Source organism: Ailuropoda melanoleuca, chromosome 7, assembly GCF_002007445.2.
Source record: "Ailuropoda melanoleuca isolate Jingjing chromosome 7, ASM200744v2, whole genome shotgun sequence".
Lineage (NCBI taxonomy): Eukaryota > Metazoa > Chordata > Mammalia > Carnivora > Ursidae > Ailuropoda > Ailuropoda melanoleuca.
This window is the reverse complement of record NC_048224.1, coordinates 88,469,720-88,486,314: the sequence shown is the minus strand read 5'-3', so window position 1 is coordinate 88,486,314 and position 16,595 is coordinate 88,469,720. Positions and strand designations below refer to the sequence as shown.

Sequence of the window (16,595 nt, the reverse complement as noted above, 5' to 3'; positions counted from 1 at the left end):
ATGGAACCCTACAAAAAATAGTCTACCTACTAAGAGCCAGTGGTGAAGCCAAGCACGCCAGCAGGAAAGTATGTCATGTCTACCGGGGAAATCCAGGTGAGAGATAGATGGCAGGCAAGGGAGTTCTGAAGAACTCCAAGAACCCGAGGGGTGGGAATGCACAGTCAGGATTCACCAAGACTTTCAGAAACCAGGACCTGTGCAGTAGAGAGCCTACCTCTCTTATCTCTCTCTCTTCCTTTGACCCAGGAGGGGTCAGAATCTGGGAACAGAGGAGTCAGTAGAGAAAAATTCAGCCGCATCCCATGTCCTTTGCTAGTTTTCTACCCAGAATAGTCCTGGGCTAGAGCAGGGAAGAAGCTCTAATCTCCATTAGTAACAGTTTTGACTAGTACTAAGACTGAACATTAATTACCAAATGACACTGTTTAATGCCTAGAATTAGCTGGACAGCTTTCATTTGAGAAAGACCAAAAAGATCTAATTTCATCCAAAGAGTATGGGAAAAACTAGTCCCACATAGCCGGTTTGAGGGGGCCCATTAGGAAGGACAAAGCTGTTTCTTGGTTGTACCCTTCAAATATGGCTTATTCAGCATAAAGGTGACACTTGAGATTAACCCCTTTCATGAAGTACAGTGGAATGATGGTGATAACACCATTACTTTCACCCATTTAGTGATTTCCAAATTAGCTTATTTTAACCTATATCCTGGAAAAACTACTTTTCTAGAACTACTGCGACAACAAGTAGCCCCTGACTCCAAGGCATTTGTATTAACTAAATCTCTGGGAATGGTGTATCCAGCCCTTTCAGTTCTCAGATGCTGCTGGAAGAGAAAAGAGAAGAAAGGACGTGAATGACTCCCATTAGGTGGCATCCCTGTTGAATGATTCAAACACCAAGGCAAAGGCAGACCACACAATTCATCACACTGGCATGCACTCTGGAGGCCCAAAGGTCTATCTGTAGAATGATAACACAGGTCGTGTTCTCTTTATACCCACCACCGGGTCCCCAGCTCATTCTCATCTTAGTTTTAGAATTGAATCGCCATTCTTTTTTTTTTTTTCCATTAGCATTTAATACCTCCAGGATGAATATGCCTGTGCTAGCTTTTACTCCTATCCCGACTAGTGCTATGACAAGGCATATGCAGCACCCCAGGTAAGCTTTCTTCAGAGCTGATCGTCTACGAGGCTCTAAATTATTCAGCAATTAAGCCATCACTTTATTCCCACATAACTGTGGCATCATACATTTGCTTCTTGCAGAAAATCAGAAACAATAACATACCTGCATACCTAAGAGTTTCAGTTTTAAATGCATTCCATTCCAAGCAGCACAGTGACCCCAAAAACCTATAATGTGCATCCAAAGACAGGTGTAGGCAAGGTGCTAACAGGATCCCTCGGCCCTGTCCTCCCAGATTCAGGCACCTGGTTTGCTGGCTTACCTAACCGCCTTGGCACCAGGTTAACAGGCTTTGCTCTATGTTGCTCCTTCCACTTCTGAAGACTCTCCAGCTCTTTCTCAGCAACTAAGCCAGGTGGGAAATGTCAAATCATCAATTATTAGAATGTGAAAAGAAAACAGGTCCCTTGAAAGCCTAAGGAACAAACAGCAGAGGGCAATTAACTACATTCGAGCACAAGTGGACAAAATATCCTGGAAAGGAAGCCGCCCCTTGGGGTCACCCTGCCCCCTCCAGGCACTTTCTCCCACTAAAATAGAGGAGTTTAGTTTTCCCTCTCATTCTGGCATTTTTAAAACCTTACATCAAATTAATTTTTTTTAATTTCCTCTAGAGAACATGTACAAAAGGAGAAAATTCTTATGTCGATAAGAACTCTTCACACACAGTAAACATATCCCCAGAGAATTCTGATGCCCATATTAACTGTATTTTAAATGACTCCCAAGCTTATTGCAACTAGGAGGAGTGAGGGTTCCTGGGTTCCTTGCACTGGATACCACCAGGCAGAAATCCTCCTCTTGGTGAACCATTTCCCCAAATATACCCTCCGTGTGACAGCAGGGGGTGCCAGAGATACTAATTCCTTTCTTCCAGTGCATGTCTGACTCTCCCCCTTAAGACCTGATTGTTTCAGATGTCCATATATGGTAGTTTTTAATTATTAGAGGGAAAAAAAAAAACAACTTCTGAAACATCCCAAAATTCCAGACCACACTAAGGCTTTAAATTCCTGGAAAGTATTTAAATCAAAAGCCTGTAAAATGCCAGAACCTTTAGGATTCGGTTGGTCACCTGCTGGCAGTACTGACAATCACTCTGCATAGTGGTGATTATTGTATTCGGCCCTGATGCAGGTGTACCACCCAGGGTGCTACCTGTCTGGTGGAGACCCAAGTCTCTCATTTAGAGACCCGCTTTCCTGTTGTGCCTATAGGTCCATTCTCAGCTGCAATATTAAATTTCCTACCAAGATCCAATAAAGGAGAGCAGAGAACGTCAGGGCTAGCCCCAAAGCTTGACTTGAACAAGCCTCATAACTCTTTATCAACTAGTGGGACTTTAGTTCTCCATCCACCTCTCAGGTATAATCTGTAACTTTTAATGACAGCATTTATTTTACCATACAACTTCAGTCAAATATGTTACATACCCACGAGGTACAAGGAGCCCAAAAATGAGTAAGGTTAGTCCCTGCCCTCAAAGAGATTGTAATCTAGACAAGGAAACTGAGGTACACAAATTAAAAACAGCTGAGGGTAGACTCTGATACTTACAGAATTATGGGAACACAGAGGTTAAAGAAAAATTCCATTAAGAAGGGATAGGATAGGACAGATCAAGAAAGGGATGAATTAGGTCATGATCTATTTCACATAATTCATCTGCTCCTAAGTGTTCATAGTCCATAGTCAGCCCAATTTCCTGGAAACTAGATAGATTTATTGGCAATAGATGTGAAAAAGTTAAAGCCCAACAGAAATGTGAGATTTACAATTGCACTATGAGTTCCGCTATTAACATAGAGAAACAAATTTAGAAGCACTAACAATAGAATCATTTTAAAAGATATAATTGAAGCAGCTAAAGTTAAAAAAAAACTTGATAAGATCTGGTGAGTCTAAGTCTATATAAATGAGAAAATAAAAATACTACAAACCTAAGTAAACCAATCCCACTCTATTAAGAAGATGAGAAGCATTCTAAAGTTGATTGAATAAATATACATACTCTTTTGTATCTGATTTCTTCGGTTTTCATTTGGTGCTATCACAGTATATGCGCCTGTGCTGGAATGAAGAGAAAAAACACTGATTACCGCGAGAAGCTACTAATGCATAGAAACCTCCAGACATCCTTCCTGCTCGTATATTTATGATCATCACCACCACATAAGTACCATGAAAGACAGTCTTCTTAAGACCCAGCCCTGTTCTCTGGGAGCTTACAATCTAGTTGTCAAAGTGAAAACAAATGCACATGGCCAAATACAGAAACATGAGGCAGTTGGCGAAGACTGACAAGTGACTGCTTCACAATTGGCTCTTGTTAAACTGTCTTTGTAGGGATCTGTTGTTCCTCCGGGTGGCATTCGTGGGCAAGTCCCTTTGAAAGGGCTTTAGATGGGCATTCTCTGCCATTGTGACCCACACTGGGGGTACAGAAAACACTCATGAATTCTTTGCTCCCGCCAACTGGAAATACAGGCCATTTGCAATGCAGCCACCTTCTTGTCATGACCCATCTGAGTGGCCATCTGGCCGCAATCTTGTGCTTTGGGGCTTTGACTCTTCCAGGCATGGGTCCACTAGGTCCCCTATTCTTCTGGGGACACAGGTAGAACATAATCAGAGAAGGATCCTTGAAGCATTTTAATTCACGAGGTGGGGAGCTGGGAAGACTTCATTTAAGCAAAAATATGCACACTGATACACGAGGAAGCTGTCACAGTATCATGAGCTTTTGAGGACAGAAACTTGACTGATCTGTACACACCCAGCCTCTGACACAATGCCTGGCACAAAGTAGTTGCTTGATGAATGTGGGCTGAACCAAAATGAAATGATGCCACAGACCCAGTCTGTAAATCGGGGGGGGGGGGCTCTTCTTTGAGATGATGCATGTGGTCCCACAAGACACGAATACTTCACAGAGCAGAAATCTAGCACAGCAACAGACTGCAGCATATGTGTGGGTCCAGTTTTAGGGGAAAAGCTATGGATAAACACAATCAGCTTATAAATGTAGGATTGTTTAAAAAAAACAAAACACCCAGATACTCTTAGAATTCTCTCTTCAACATAGAATGTACAATTTTAAAGGACAAATTAGCAAAGATTGAACAGTAGAGGCCAAAGTGCTGATTAACAGAAGTCATTTCTTCCTTATCTCATTATTTTTCTAGCAGCAAGACTTCAGCCTGCTTCAAACTGGGCTTTAATTTTAGACTTGTAAATGGGAAGTGTACAACCACCTCTGCATGCAAATAGGGCTGCAAGATGCCCAATTACCGAATGTATATCAGCAGACTTTGCATTTGCAGGCTCACATGCATATGATGTTATGAATACAAAATTAGGAGGCTGCTACTGGAAATTAATCCCTTGTCCATTCCATATTCTTTGTTCACCCTAAGAAAGATTTTTCACTCCTCAATTGCCAGCACTTCAGAGGAGCTTGGGAGCTGCAATTCTGTGTGTAATAGCTGCACGCTTGAATATGATGCAGTGGTGAGTCATTGTACAGAGCCTTCAAGATGAAACACAGGGTAGTGGATTTAAATGCCAGCCGTGCCTTGATTGCATAATCCTCAATGTCCACTAACATTATGGTATAGAGCTTCTCACAGTACCAGGGATTTGCCTCTACAAAGATCAGTAGTTCTCAAACTTTAGCTTGCCTCAGAATCACCTGGAGGTGTATTAAAGTGCAGAGTTCCTGATTCAGGAGGTCTGGGGTGGGGTTTGAGAACTTGCATTTTTAACAGTTCCCAGGTAATGTCCATGTTCTTGATGTAGGGACCACACTGTGAGAACCACTGCTATAGATCAATCAAGTTATCCTTTTACATTTGGACTTAAGGGAATTTAGGGATTAAATCACTGATAAAGACATAGACATTAAATCATCAGCCATAGGCCACAAGGTTAATTAAGTGATGATGCTTAGACTCAAACCTAGGACTTTTGTCTTAGACCAGTTGGGTGTCTGCAGCTAACACTTCAGCTCAACACAGAAAGCATACAGTATGATTGTCATTTATCTCCACCCTCTTGATAGACTTCCAGAGTACTCTACTGAACTGAGCCTATTTATGGACTTGTGTTAAGGGGCTTTTGAAGAGTGAGGGGAAGTATGAAAAAAACAGACACCAACCACTTTACCAGAGCTTAGACTTTAGTTTGGAACAATTTATGAAGCCACAGGAGCACACCACAAGAATACCCAAACAAATGTGAAAGTAGGATGATGTTAAGTAGACAGCCAAGGTGGGAGAGAGTCACAAAGGCCCCAGAGGGGTAGAAATCTTCAGAGAAGTATAGCAAGCTGAAGTTTAAAAGATAGGATCCAAAATGGCAAAAGAAGTGTTTCTTTGGTAGGACTTTACTAACAGCTGCTGCAAAGAGAATTTTCCAAGTTCCACAGGCCTCCCGTATGCAAATTTCATGAAAAGATTTGGAAAGAAAAATCAATCCGTTTGTAAAAGGTCTTACTCTATGATATCTAATCTGGGTAAGTTTAAGTCTGATAACACCATACTAGAATCTTTAGTTTTAGGACTAGAATTACAATCTATTGCAATACACGTAGCCTACAAGTACCCAGACACAGTGCAGGATCATGAAAAGAGGGAAAGAATTATCCAACCGTAAATTCAAAGCCTTTTAATTGAAAGCATTTTAACATAACCCCAGGCTCAAGGACAGAGGTCTCAGTAATAAATGTTTCATGTTAGAAAATTCCTTAGCAACCTTCTCAGTAACATTTTCTTGGCTGAACATGCCAAATCTGAAACACAATACTCAGAAGAAAGCACGGCAAGTAATTGAGCTTCTATTCCTCTTACCTGCTATAGGAAGAGGAGCCTACATCTAAGGATCTGCTTTTTTTGTTGTTGCTTTTGTTTAATCATGTGGCAGAAGTAACACCTCAGTAGATACAAATAGTCCTACCTTATCTCCTCTCTTTTTTTTTGACATGAGTAACAAGCATAATTTATTCATGTTTTCAGCCAATTAGTTTCCACCCACAGCAAGGGCCTCTGCTGTTTTAACCTGCATGTCTTCCCTTTCAACAATTTGACTCTCAAAGATGCTGATCTAGATAAGCCCAACCTACCTATATTTAGTATTCTGGGCATGTCCTGATTAAGCAACATTCAAGTCACTGCAATAAATGTATATCTTTGAAAATGAGTTTCCTTAATTACCTCATTGGAATTTAATGAAATATCACAATTTGTAGGATTCTTTTCATTTTCCAACAGCACACATCCATGAGACATACTAAGGGAGAACATATAAAGAATAGCGCAAGACAAAGAGGAAGATGTGTTCGTGCACCATAAAAAAAAATAAATATATATGGGGCACCTGGGTGGCTCAGTCGTTAAGCATCTGCCTTTGGCTCAGGGCGTGATCCTGGTGTTCTGGGATCGAGCCCCACATCAGGCTCCTCCTCTGGGAGACTGCTTCTTCCTCTCTCACTCCCCCTGCCTCTCTCTCCATCAAACAAATAAATATTTAAAATAAATAAATTAATTAATTAATAAAAGAAAAATATATTTTAGGAATGTTTTTCCTGTGAGGTCTCTCCTGAGCAACACAACTGCTTCTCTCGTGTCCATTCTCGCACAATTTTTATAACGTCTCATCAATAAGCACTCTATGAAAAAATGTTATGCTGAAGTTATGAAAAATATCTTGGCTGGCTAAAAGTATTACATAAATATATCCCCTGGTGTGTACAAACTGCAGCAGATGTAATTTAAATTTCTAATTAGGAACAACACTGGTTTGACTGAAAAAGAAACATAGTCAAGAGCAAAAATTCAGAAAGGGATAGAAGATTAAGCAACAAACAGATCTTTCCAAGCAGAATAGTAGACATGTAGTCTACCGTCCTAAAAAAAATTAGTTTGAGATTTTCATAGTTCAAGAAAATCTTAACCTTGCTTGAACTTGAAAAAAAATCATTTTTTGGTTAATCAAAAGCACTGGATAGAGATTTATTTTCTAGCTATGGCTTTTCATGTTAGTTTTTGTTTTATGGCCTTAATATGGGCATCTGAAGCTTACTGCTTTTAGCCAAAATGAGTCAAAACTTTTGAGGCATTCAAGTTGCCGATAGTTCTTTTATAAACAGACCACATTCCCAAGAAAAACAAAAAATGACAAGATCAGGCTGAGCAAATCATCCTTAACCTCTAAACCTGTTACACCAACTCTGATCCAGCACTCCACAACTCCAGTGTAGAAGGGCTCATGAGTTCTCTTTGGTCTCAAAACCTGCAGAGCCCAAAACATTGTCTACACATGCAAGAGGCTGATGTGAAGCAGGTCAGTTCTTTAATTCACAGCTTCTGTCGGACAGTTGAATAGATCCCGGGAGGGCTAAACAGACACCCGAGGGGAAAAGATAAACAAGAGATGACAGGTCATCTGCACCTTTGTTCATAGGATATCTTCATGAAAAGTCTAAAGAGGTATATACACACATACACACCCATCCATCCAGCACCCCTATGTAGGCTCATCACTTAGTGAGTTGTGGTAAATTTATGCAAATTAGAAAAATGTGCCCCTTCTTTCAGGTGGAGCTAACCCTACACTGGGCCACATGGTTTGGCATGTATTTCGGCTCCAAATGATCCCTTTAGCCAGGCAAGTCTGTATGGTAACCAACCTGCACAACCATACAGGGTAGACCTGAAAGATGTCACATTTCATCACCTAAAACACTAGATACACACATAAATGATAAAAGCTATGAGGAAAGCAGGAAGGATTCACTCTAAAGATACAAAGAATATATATGAAACATAATACTATAGATATCATCTTTAAAAGGCCAAAAACCAATGATGGGAGTAGAGGTGGGTGGGGGCCAACTGTTAGGTATACTTGCAAAATGTATAAAATTGCTTCCTTGGTAAAAATACCTATAAGGCATTCTTATTTTCAGAACATAAAGATATCAGATCTGGGATTTGATTTGAGCCTACTTCCAAACTAATCTTAACCTAACAAGCTAACCTTAGCCTAATAGTGAGCCTGTTACTGTTTCATAGGTGCTGGTAAAAGCCATGAGACTCCTGGGTCAGAGACTAAGACTTTATTACTCATGGCACAGCACATGGCATGAGCAGCAGTAATTAATGTCTGTTCTCTCGGGCTCCGGGTCTTTTGAGGGCGACATGGGAGATGCTACACACACAGCATGTTTGCGTGGCAGGTGAGAAACACAGCTGAGGAATCCACCACTTTTACAGCATGTAGTAAGCAAGCCTGATCTTGGTTCTGGGGAAAGCTCACCTCATCTCTCAAAGTTCCCAGCAACACAACCTTGAGGAATAGTCCAGATGAAAAAATGGTCTGGTGTGCTGTCTTGGCACACCCAGCAAGACATATAAGGGTGGAAGAGGCCCAAGCAGGACTGTCTTTTCCAACAAGAGAATATTCAGGATAAACACTCTTTTAAGAATGGCTTAGCGAGGGGCGCCTGCGTGGCTCAGCCATTAAGCATCTGCCTTCTGCTCAGGTCCTGATCCCAGGGTCCTGGGATTCAGCCCTGCGTAGGGCTCCCTGCTCAGCAGGAAGCCTGCTTCTCCCTCTCACACTCCCCTTGCTTGTGTTCCCTCTCTCGCTGTCTCTCTCTGTCAAATAAATAAATAAAATCTTAGAAAAAAATTGCTTAGTGATAAGAAAATTGGCATTTGCATAAAAGCCGCATATTTACCAAATGGTTGTACATTTTCTATTATTATTATTATTATTATTAAGATCTGATTATGTCCACATGTCTTAAGCATTGCTCAAGATTATCTATAACTTAAAGGAGAAAACCAGAAATGCAAGGCATGAGGGATTTATAGCTAAATCTCTGCATAGAACATTTAAAAACAAAATTCATCTTTTATTTCTGATTTTGAAAGAAACATGCTTATAGATGAAAATGCACAAATTATATTTTTTTAAATATTGAGAAGTTTCTCATAATCCCAACCCTCAAAGATTTACTTTTTTTAGGATTTTATTTATTATCTGACAGAGAAAGAGCACAAGCAGGGGAGGCAGCAGGCAGAGGCAAATGGAGAAGCAGGCTCCCTGCTGAGCAGGAAGCCCAATGTGGGGCTCGATCCCAGGACCCTGGGATCATGGCCTGACCCAAAGGCAGATGCTTAACCAACTGAGCCACCCAGGCAGTCCCACAATTACTTTTCTTTGAGTGAATTTCTGTCCAATCTATATTCTGTACCTATTATTACACAGCTGCAATCGTATCTTAAGTCCAATTTTATGTCTTCAGTTATAAGTGGTTTCACAACTATTCATGTAACATGCTAATATTAAATGGCTACATAGTACTTCACAACATGGATACAGCATAACATAACCTCTCACATAACTATTTCAGTTGTTTCAATTGTTCACTATTATAAACAACCCTGCAGGATGAACAAAGCATAAAAATAAAGCTTTGCACAGAATATTATCCAGAAGATAACTCTAATAGTCCTCTAAAATCAATACTCTGAACAGGAATGTGGACTACATTTAAATTTTTCTTCCTTAGATATCCCATTTGCATTTCTGAAATCCCAGAAATGTCTGCTGTTATGTTTGACTCTCCTCAATTCTCACACTAGGAAAGATGCTGGCTCTACCCATCCATTCATTTTCACCTTCTCCTTCTAATGGCACCTTTATATTATTCAGGTTGACAATGTACCTAGTTAAAAGACTATAGTCCACAACCTTTTTTATAGCTATGGGAAATTGAAATGTAAGTGGAAGCTATTGAGAAGGTTTCTAGGAAAGCTCCTTCAAATGGAGAGAGACTGGAAAGGCTTTCTGTTGCTCTCCCCTTCCTGGAAGACTGAAGTGGTAGCTGGTGCTCAAGCAGCTATCTTGGTCAATGAGGCATTGAACATGGAAGACATGCATCAGAAATGGCAGAACAGAAGGACAAAAGCCATCTGGTGCCCTATGGCTATAAAACCACCACATTAGTTGTAATCTACTGCCAATGTGCCTGGTTTTAAACCTTAATTCTGTTACTTTCTAACTACAATTTTGAGCAACTTACTAAGTTTTTCTGTTTTTTCACCTGTGAAATGGGGATAACAGCTATGTACATCTTAGAGTACAGATATAAAGTCCTCAGAACAATGCTAGAAAATAAACGTTCTATTACGGCTGCCTGCTATTTGTACTACATCACCCCTAGACTAACTGCCTTCAGATTGATTTCATAGGTGAGAAAAATATAAAGCCCTCTATGCTTCAGATACCTATTTGCAGATATCTATTACATGTAATTGTAATAAAAGAATTATGTATAACCTGTATATATATATAATATAACACCTCTTTCACCATATGTAATAAAACGTAGCCCTAAGTCACAGTACATCTCCTTTTTCATGCTGTGACTGAATTCTTTGCTCCATCTTCTTCCAAATTTATGAGATTTAGTTTTTCTAATTGTCTTTTTACAACCCTGGTTCTGGCGTTTGTCTCTAACATCTATATCCTAGTTCCTGATTCTTTTCTTTGATCTGTGTCTTAGAAGTAATAAGAACCACTGAATGAAATAAAGTGGTGCTGATAAATAGCTCATTAAAGATTAGCAAATAGTCTTCCATAAAAGACAGCATGGTTCTGAGCCCAGGTTTTTTTCCCTAAATTATTTATTGAGCTATAATACACTTAGGACAAGCTGTACAAATCTTAAGCATACAGCTCCATGACAAACTTCCTTTTAATTTCTCCAGATCCCAAAAGAATAAAGGAAAAAAGAAAGAGGCACAATGAACTTTAGAATAATCTGAAATTACTTTTTCCCTAATTTTTTATCTTAAATTTTAAGCCTACAAGCAAAATTAAAATATTAGTAAAACGAAAACCCATCTACTGTTTACCTGTATTTACCAATGGCTCATGGTTGGCCACATTTCTTTCACTTTCCTCATCTTTATTTTTTCTGAATCATATGAAAGTAAGCTGCAGAGTCAGTAACATAACCCTGAATACTTCAGCATGTATCTCTTAAGAACAAAGACATTCCCCCACTTAAATGTTAAAAAAAACTATCACACCCAAGGGAATTAATATAATATTTAATCTATATTCAAATTTCTAAATTGTTCCAGTGTTTAGAATATTCTTCCCTACCCCCACCACATCCTGGATCCAATCACAGATTACACATGCCTGTTGTTTGACATGGCTCTATAGACTTCAGTGATCCAGGACCATTTCCTTGACTTTTTCCATGACTAACATTTCTGAAGAGTCCAGGTGTGATGGTTAATTTTCTGTGTCAACTTGATCTGGCAACAGGTTACCCCAGTATCTGGCTTAACGCTATTTCTGGGTGCATCTATGAGGATGTTTCTGAAAAAGGTAAGCATTTGAAGCCACGGTCTGAGTAAAGCAGATGGCCCTTCCTATTGTGGGTAGGCATCACCCAATCCATTGAGGGCCTCAACAGAACAAGGAAGGCAGAGAAAGGCTGAAACCAATCTTGACCTGACTGAGCTGAGACATCACTCTTCTGCCCTTGGTACTCCCGGTTCTTGGGCCTTCACACTTAGAAGGGAATATACACCATGGGCTCTCCTGCTTTTAGGTTTTGGAGCTACACACTGGCTTTCCTAGGTCTCCAGCTTGCAGATGACAGATCATGGGACTTCTCAGCCTTCATAATTATGTGAGCCAATACCTTACAGCCTTATTATAAATTTCTTTATATATATGTGAAATAATAATCTCTTTATATATAAAAATATATATAATATATATTACATATTTATATAATTCTAAAATGTTTTATATTATAAAATATATATAATCTGTTTATAATAGGTACTTTTTAATATATTCATATATATTACATATGCATATATATGTACATATAATATATATCAGATTATATACATAAGCTATTAGTTCTGTTTCTCTGGAGAGCCCTGACCAATACACCAGGTAAATCATCTTATAGAATTTATAGAACACCTCACAATCTGGATTTGAGAAAATGATGATTTCTTCATGATTAGGTGTTCAGGTCAAACATTTTGGGAAAGAGTACTACATAAAAGATATTATCCAAGACTCCATTGTTAGAACAAGGGTTTCTTCCTTTCACAACTAAATAATAAACCAATGTGAAAACAGTATCTGCCTATAGGACAGCAAGCAATCACACTTTAAAATAAAGATTAGAAAGAGAACATACCTTCTCCTGCCTGTCACCTTCTATTGGCAATAGAAGTCAAAAAGCATAATGGCTCTAAGACTTTCTACTTTGCATAAAAAAATCAAAGAGCACAACTTACACTTTAAAAATAAAATGTCTTCATATCAAACTATTTGAAGTGTTTATTTCTAAAGATTAGAATTGCGGGGGACTTTTACTTTCTATATTATTTTTGTAATGTTTGAGTTTTTATAACAAGCAGATATAACTTAGCTTTTACAATCGGGAAAATATTTCAAAGCTTTTATTTGAGGAAATATTTAAAATAATGACTTCAAGCAGGAGATCAGATTTTCTTACAGGATTGGCAGCACAGGATTTCCGTTCTCTAGTGCCACAGTAAAACAAACACTGGGCCATATGAGCCCTTGAATTTTAATGATGATAAATGTCTTTAGTTTTTCTATAGGACTTTAATGGATTGCCTTTTAAGTGTTCATATTTGGGGGGGGATTACAAACATTACAGAACAAAGGAAGATCATCATTAGCTGATTCTCTGATACAAAACAGACCCTTCAAATACAGGCTTCTCCCTTTGATGATTTTTTTCCTGTTAAGCTTTTGTTTCAGATTCAGATAGATTCTGAATAGATGCAATTAACCTTAACAACACGTATAACCTTACAGCACTCTACTGACTTTGAATTAAATCACCTCACTGTGTAATTGAACTAAGTTTCTTTTTTCTCATTTCTGCTATGCTTCTACTGATTATTAGAGGTATTATGTGTTTTCCTGCTTTCATCATACTGTTGGTTTATTGTTTCACTGTTTCAGCTATCAAAGACTTTCTGAGAAATGCCCACTCATTTTTGATACTATATTTGAGCAAAAATGATTGCTCCCTAAGACTTGGCAGACTGCAAATGCATTCCATACGGAGAAGTGAAATCTAGTGCAGAAAAGTTGGAAATTTGTTCTAAACAGAACCATGATTCCTACCCTCCTGTATAAACAGGAAGATAAATTGGAGCTAAGCAAACCAAAATGTCTTTTCTTTCCATCCACTCCAGTAATCTCTTCTGCCATGCACAGAACTATGTTTTTTTCACGCCATACAGATAATCCACTAATGGGTCATGAAACCAATTTAACAGGTTTATTTTTAATGAATGAGAGTAGAAAATGTCAGAGTGCATCACACAAAGGAAGGGTGAGGGTTAGGAATTTTTTTCCTGTTATATATAAACTCATATAAACCCACACATGTCCTAGATCATGAATGTCAAATGAATTGCTTACTCTGGCGTATGGTCGGAAGTCTGAAAGATCACCAGAAAGCAGGACGTTGTTTAGGTGGCTCATAAACAGGGATGGTGAGAGAACTGTTCGAATGCAAGCCTGCCGAACTGTCATTGAAGAAAAGCACCAGAGACAACAGAATCCCCACAGAAACAGGACTCATATAAACTACCTCTCTATCCAAAGAATTCTAAAGCTGTCAATGTCACATGACTGTTTCTAAAGTATCACTCCTTTTAGCCTATAGAATTCCTATTTTCTTGAAGTGAAAATACGACGACTGATGGGAATGTACCCAGCTGTATTACCACTTCCTCCTCCAGCTCCCTCTCATGTGCAGTATCTAGACTTTCATAGATAGACTCAGGTTGGAGTGCTGGTTCTACCATTTTAAAAAAGCCGAAAGGAGAGGTCACGACCCAACACCAATGAAATTCGAAGGATTATTAGAAACTTTTATCAATAGCTATATGCCAATAAATTAAGCAATCTGGAAGAGATGGAGGCCTTCCTGGAAACCTATAAACTACCAAGACTGAAACAGGAAGAAATTGATTTCTTAAACAGGCCAATTAATTATGAAGAGATTGAGTCAGTGATAAACAACCTTCCAAATAACAAAACTCCAGGCCTGGATGGTTTTCCTGGGGAATTCTACCAAACATTCAAAGAAGAAATAATACCTATTCTCCTAAAGCTATTTCAAAAAATAGAAACAGAAGGAAAGCTACCAAACTCATTCTATGAGGCTAATATTACCTTGATCCCCAAACCAGGCAAAGACCCCCTCAAAAAGGAGAATTACAGACCGATTTCTCTAATGAATATGGATGCCAAAATCCTCAACAAGATCCTTGCTAATAGAATCCAACAGTACATTAAAAGGATTATCCACCATGACCAAGTGGGATTCATCCCTGGGATGCAAGCGTGGTTCAACATTCGCAAATCGATCAGCGTGAAACATCATATCAACAAGAAAAGTCTCAGGAAACATATGATCCTCTCAATTGATGCAGAAAAAGCATTTGACAAAATACAGCATCCTTTCCTGATTAAAACCCTTCAGAGTGTAGGAATAGAGGGTACATTTCTCAATCTCATAAAAGCCATCTATGAAAAGCCTACTGCAAGCATTATTCTCAATGGGGAAAAGCTGGAAGCCTTTCCCTTAAGATCAGGAACACGACAAGGATGCCCACTCTCGCCACTATTATTCAACATAGTACTAGAAGTCCTTGCAACAGCAATCAGAAGACAAAAAGGGATCAAAGGTATCCAAATCGGCAAAGAAGAAGTCAAACTGTCTCTCTTTGCAGATGACATGATACTCTATATGGAAAACCCAAAGGAATCCACTCCCAAACTATTAGAAGTTATAGAACAATTCAGTAAGGTGGCAGGATACAAAATCAATGCCCAGAAATCAGTTGCATTTCTATACACGAATAACGAGACTGAAGAAAGAGAAATTAGGGAATCCATCCCATTTACAATAACACCAAAAACCATACGTTACCTTGGAATTAACTTAACCAGAGACGTAAAGGACCTATATGCTAGAAACTATAGATCACTTTTGAAAGATATTGAGGAAGACATAAAAAGATGGAAAAATATTCCATGCTCATGGATTGGAAGAATTAACATAGTTAAAATGTCCATACTACCCAGAGCAATCTACACTTTCAATGCTATCCCGATCAAAATACCGAGGACATTTTTCAAAGAACTGGAACAAATAGTCCTTAAATTTGTATGGAACCAGAAAAGGCCCCGAATCTCCAAGGAACTGTTGAAAAGGAAAAACAAAGCTGGGGGCATCACAATGCCGGATTTCGAGCTGTACTACAAAGCTGTGATCACAAAGACAGCATGGTACTGGCACAAAAACAGACACATCGACCAATGGAACAGAATAGAGAACCCAGAAATGGACCCTCGGCTCTTTGGGCAACTAATCTTTGATAAAGCAGGAAAAAACATCCGGTGGAAAAAAGACAGTCTCTTCAATAAATGGTGCTGGGAAAATTGGACAGCTACATGCAAAAGAATGAAACTTGACCACTCTCTCACACCATACACAAAAATAAACTCCAAATGGATGAAAGACCTCAATGTGAGACAGGAATCCATCAAAATTCTAGAGGAGAACATAGGCAACAACTTCTATGACATCGGCCAGAGCAACCTTTTTCACGACACATCGCCAAAGGCAAGAGAAATAAAAGATAAAATGAACTTATGGGACTTTATCAGGATAAAGAGCTTCTGCACAGCCAAGGAAACAGTCAAAAAAACTAAGAGACAGCCCACGGAATGGGAGAATATATTTGCAAAGGACACCACAGATAAAGGACTGGTATCCAAGATCTACAAAGAACTTCTCAAACTCAATACACGAGAAACAAATAAACAAATCATAAAATGGGCAGAAGATATGAACAGACACTTTTCCAATGAAGACATACAAATGGCTAACAGACACATGAAAAAATGTTCAAAATCATTAGCCATCAGGGAAATTCAAATCAAAACCACACTGAGATACCACCTTACGCCAGTTAGAATGGCAAAGATAGACAAGGCAAGAAACAACAATTGTTGGAGAGGATGTGGAGAAAGGGGATCCCTCCTACATTGTTGGTGGGAATGCAAGTTGGTACAGCCACTCTGGAAAACAGTGTGGAGGTCCCTTAAAAAGTTAAAAATTGAACTACCCTATGACCCAGCCATTGCACTACTGGGTATTTACCCCAAAGATACAGACGTAGTGAAGAGAAGGGCCATATGCACCCCAATGTTTATAGCAGCATTGTCCACAATAGCTAAATCGTGGAACGAGCTGAGATGCCCTTCAACAGATGACTGGATTAAGAAGCTGTGGTCCATAT

General features: G+C 39.0%; 1 protein-coding gene across 3 annotated transcripts in view; it reads right to left on the bottom strand.

The window, feature by feature from the left end:
- Positions 1–16,595, bottom strand: part of EPSTI1 (epithelial stromal interaction 1) — a 90,663-nt gene that overhangs the window by 67,218 nt on the left and 6,850 nt on the right. For all 3 annotated transcript variants that reach the window (XR_004626747.1, XM_011226264.3, XM_002920256.4), the window contains exons 2-3: positions 3,206–3,264; positions 1,457–1,540 (exon numbers count right to left, since the gene is read on the bottom strand). Coding sequence is in view for 2 of the 3 variants with exons in the window: in XM_011226264.3 (XP_011224566.1) it covers positions 1,457–1,540; positions 3,206–3,264 (143 nt within the window). In the remaining variant the exon portion in view is untranslated. The remainder of the gene's footprint in view (positions 1–1,456; positions 1,541–3,205; positions 3,265–16,595) is intronic.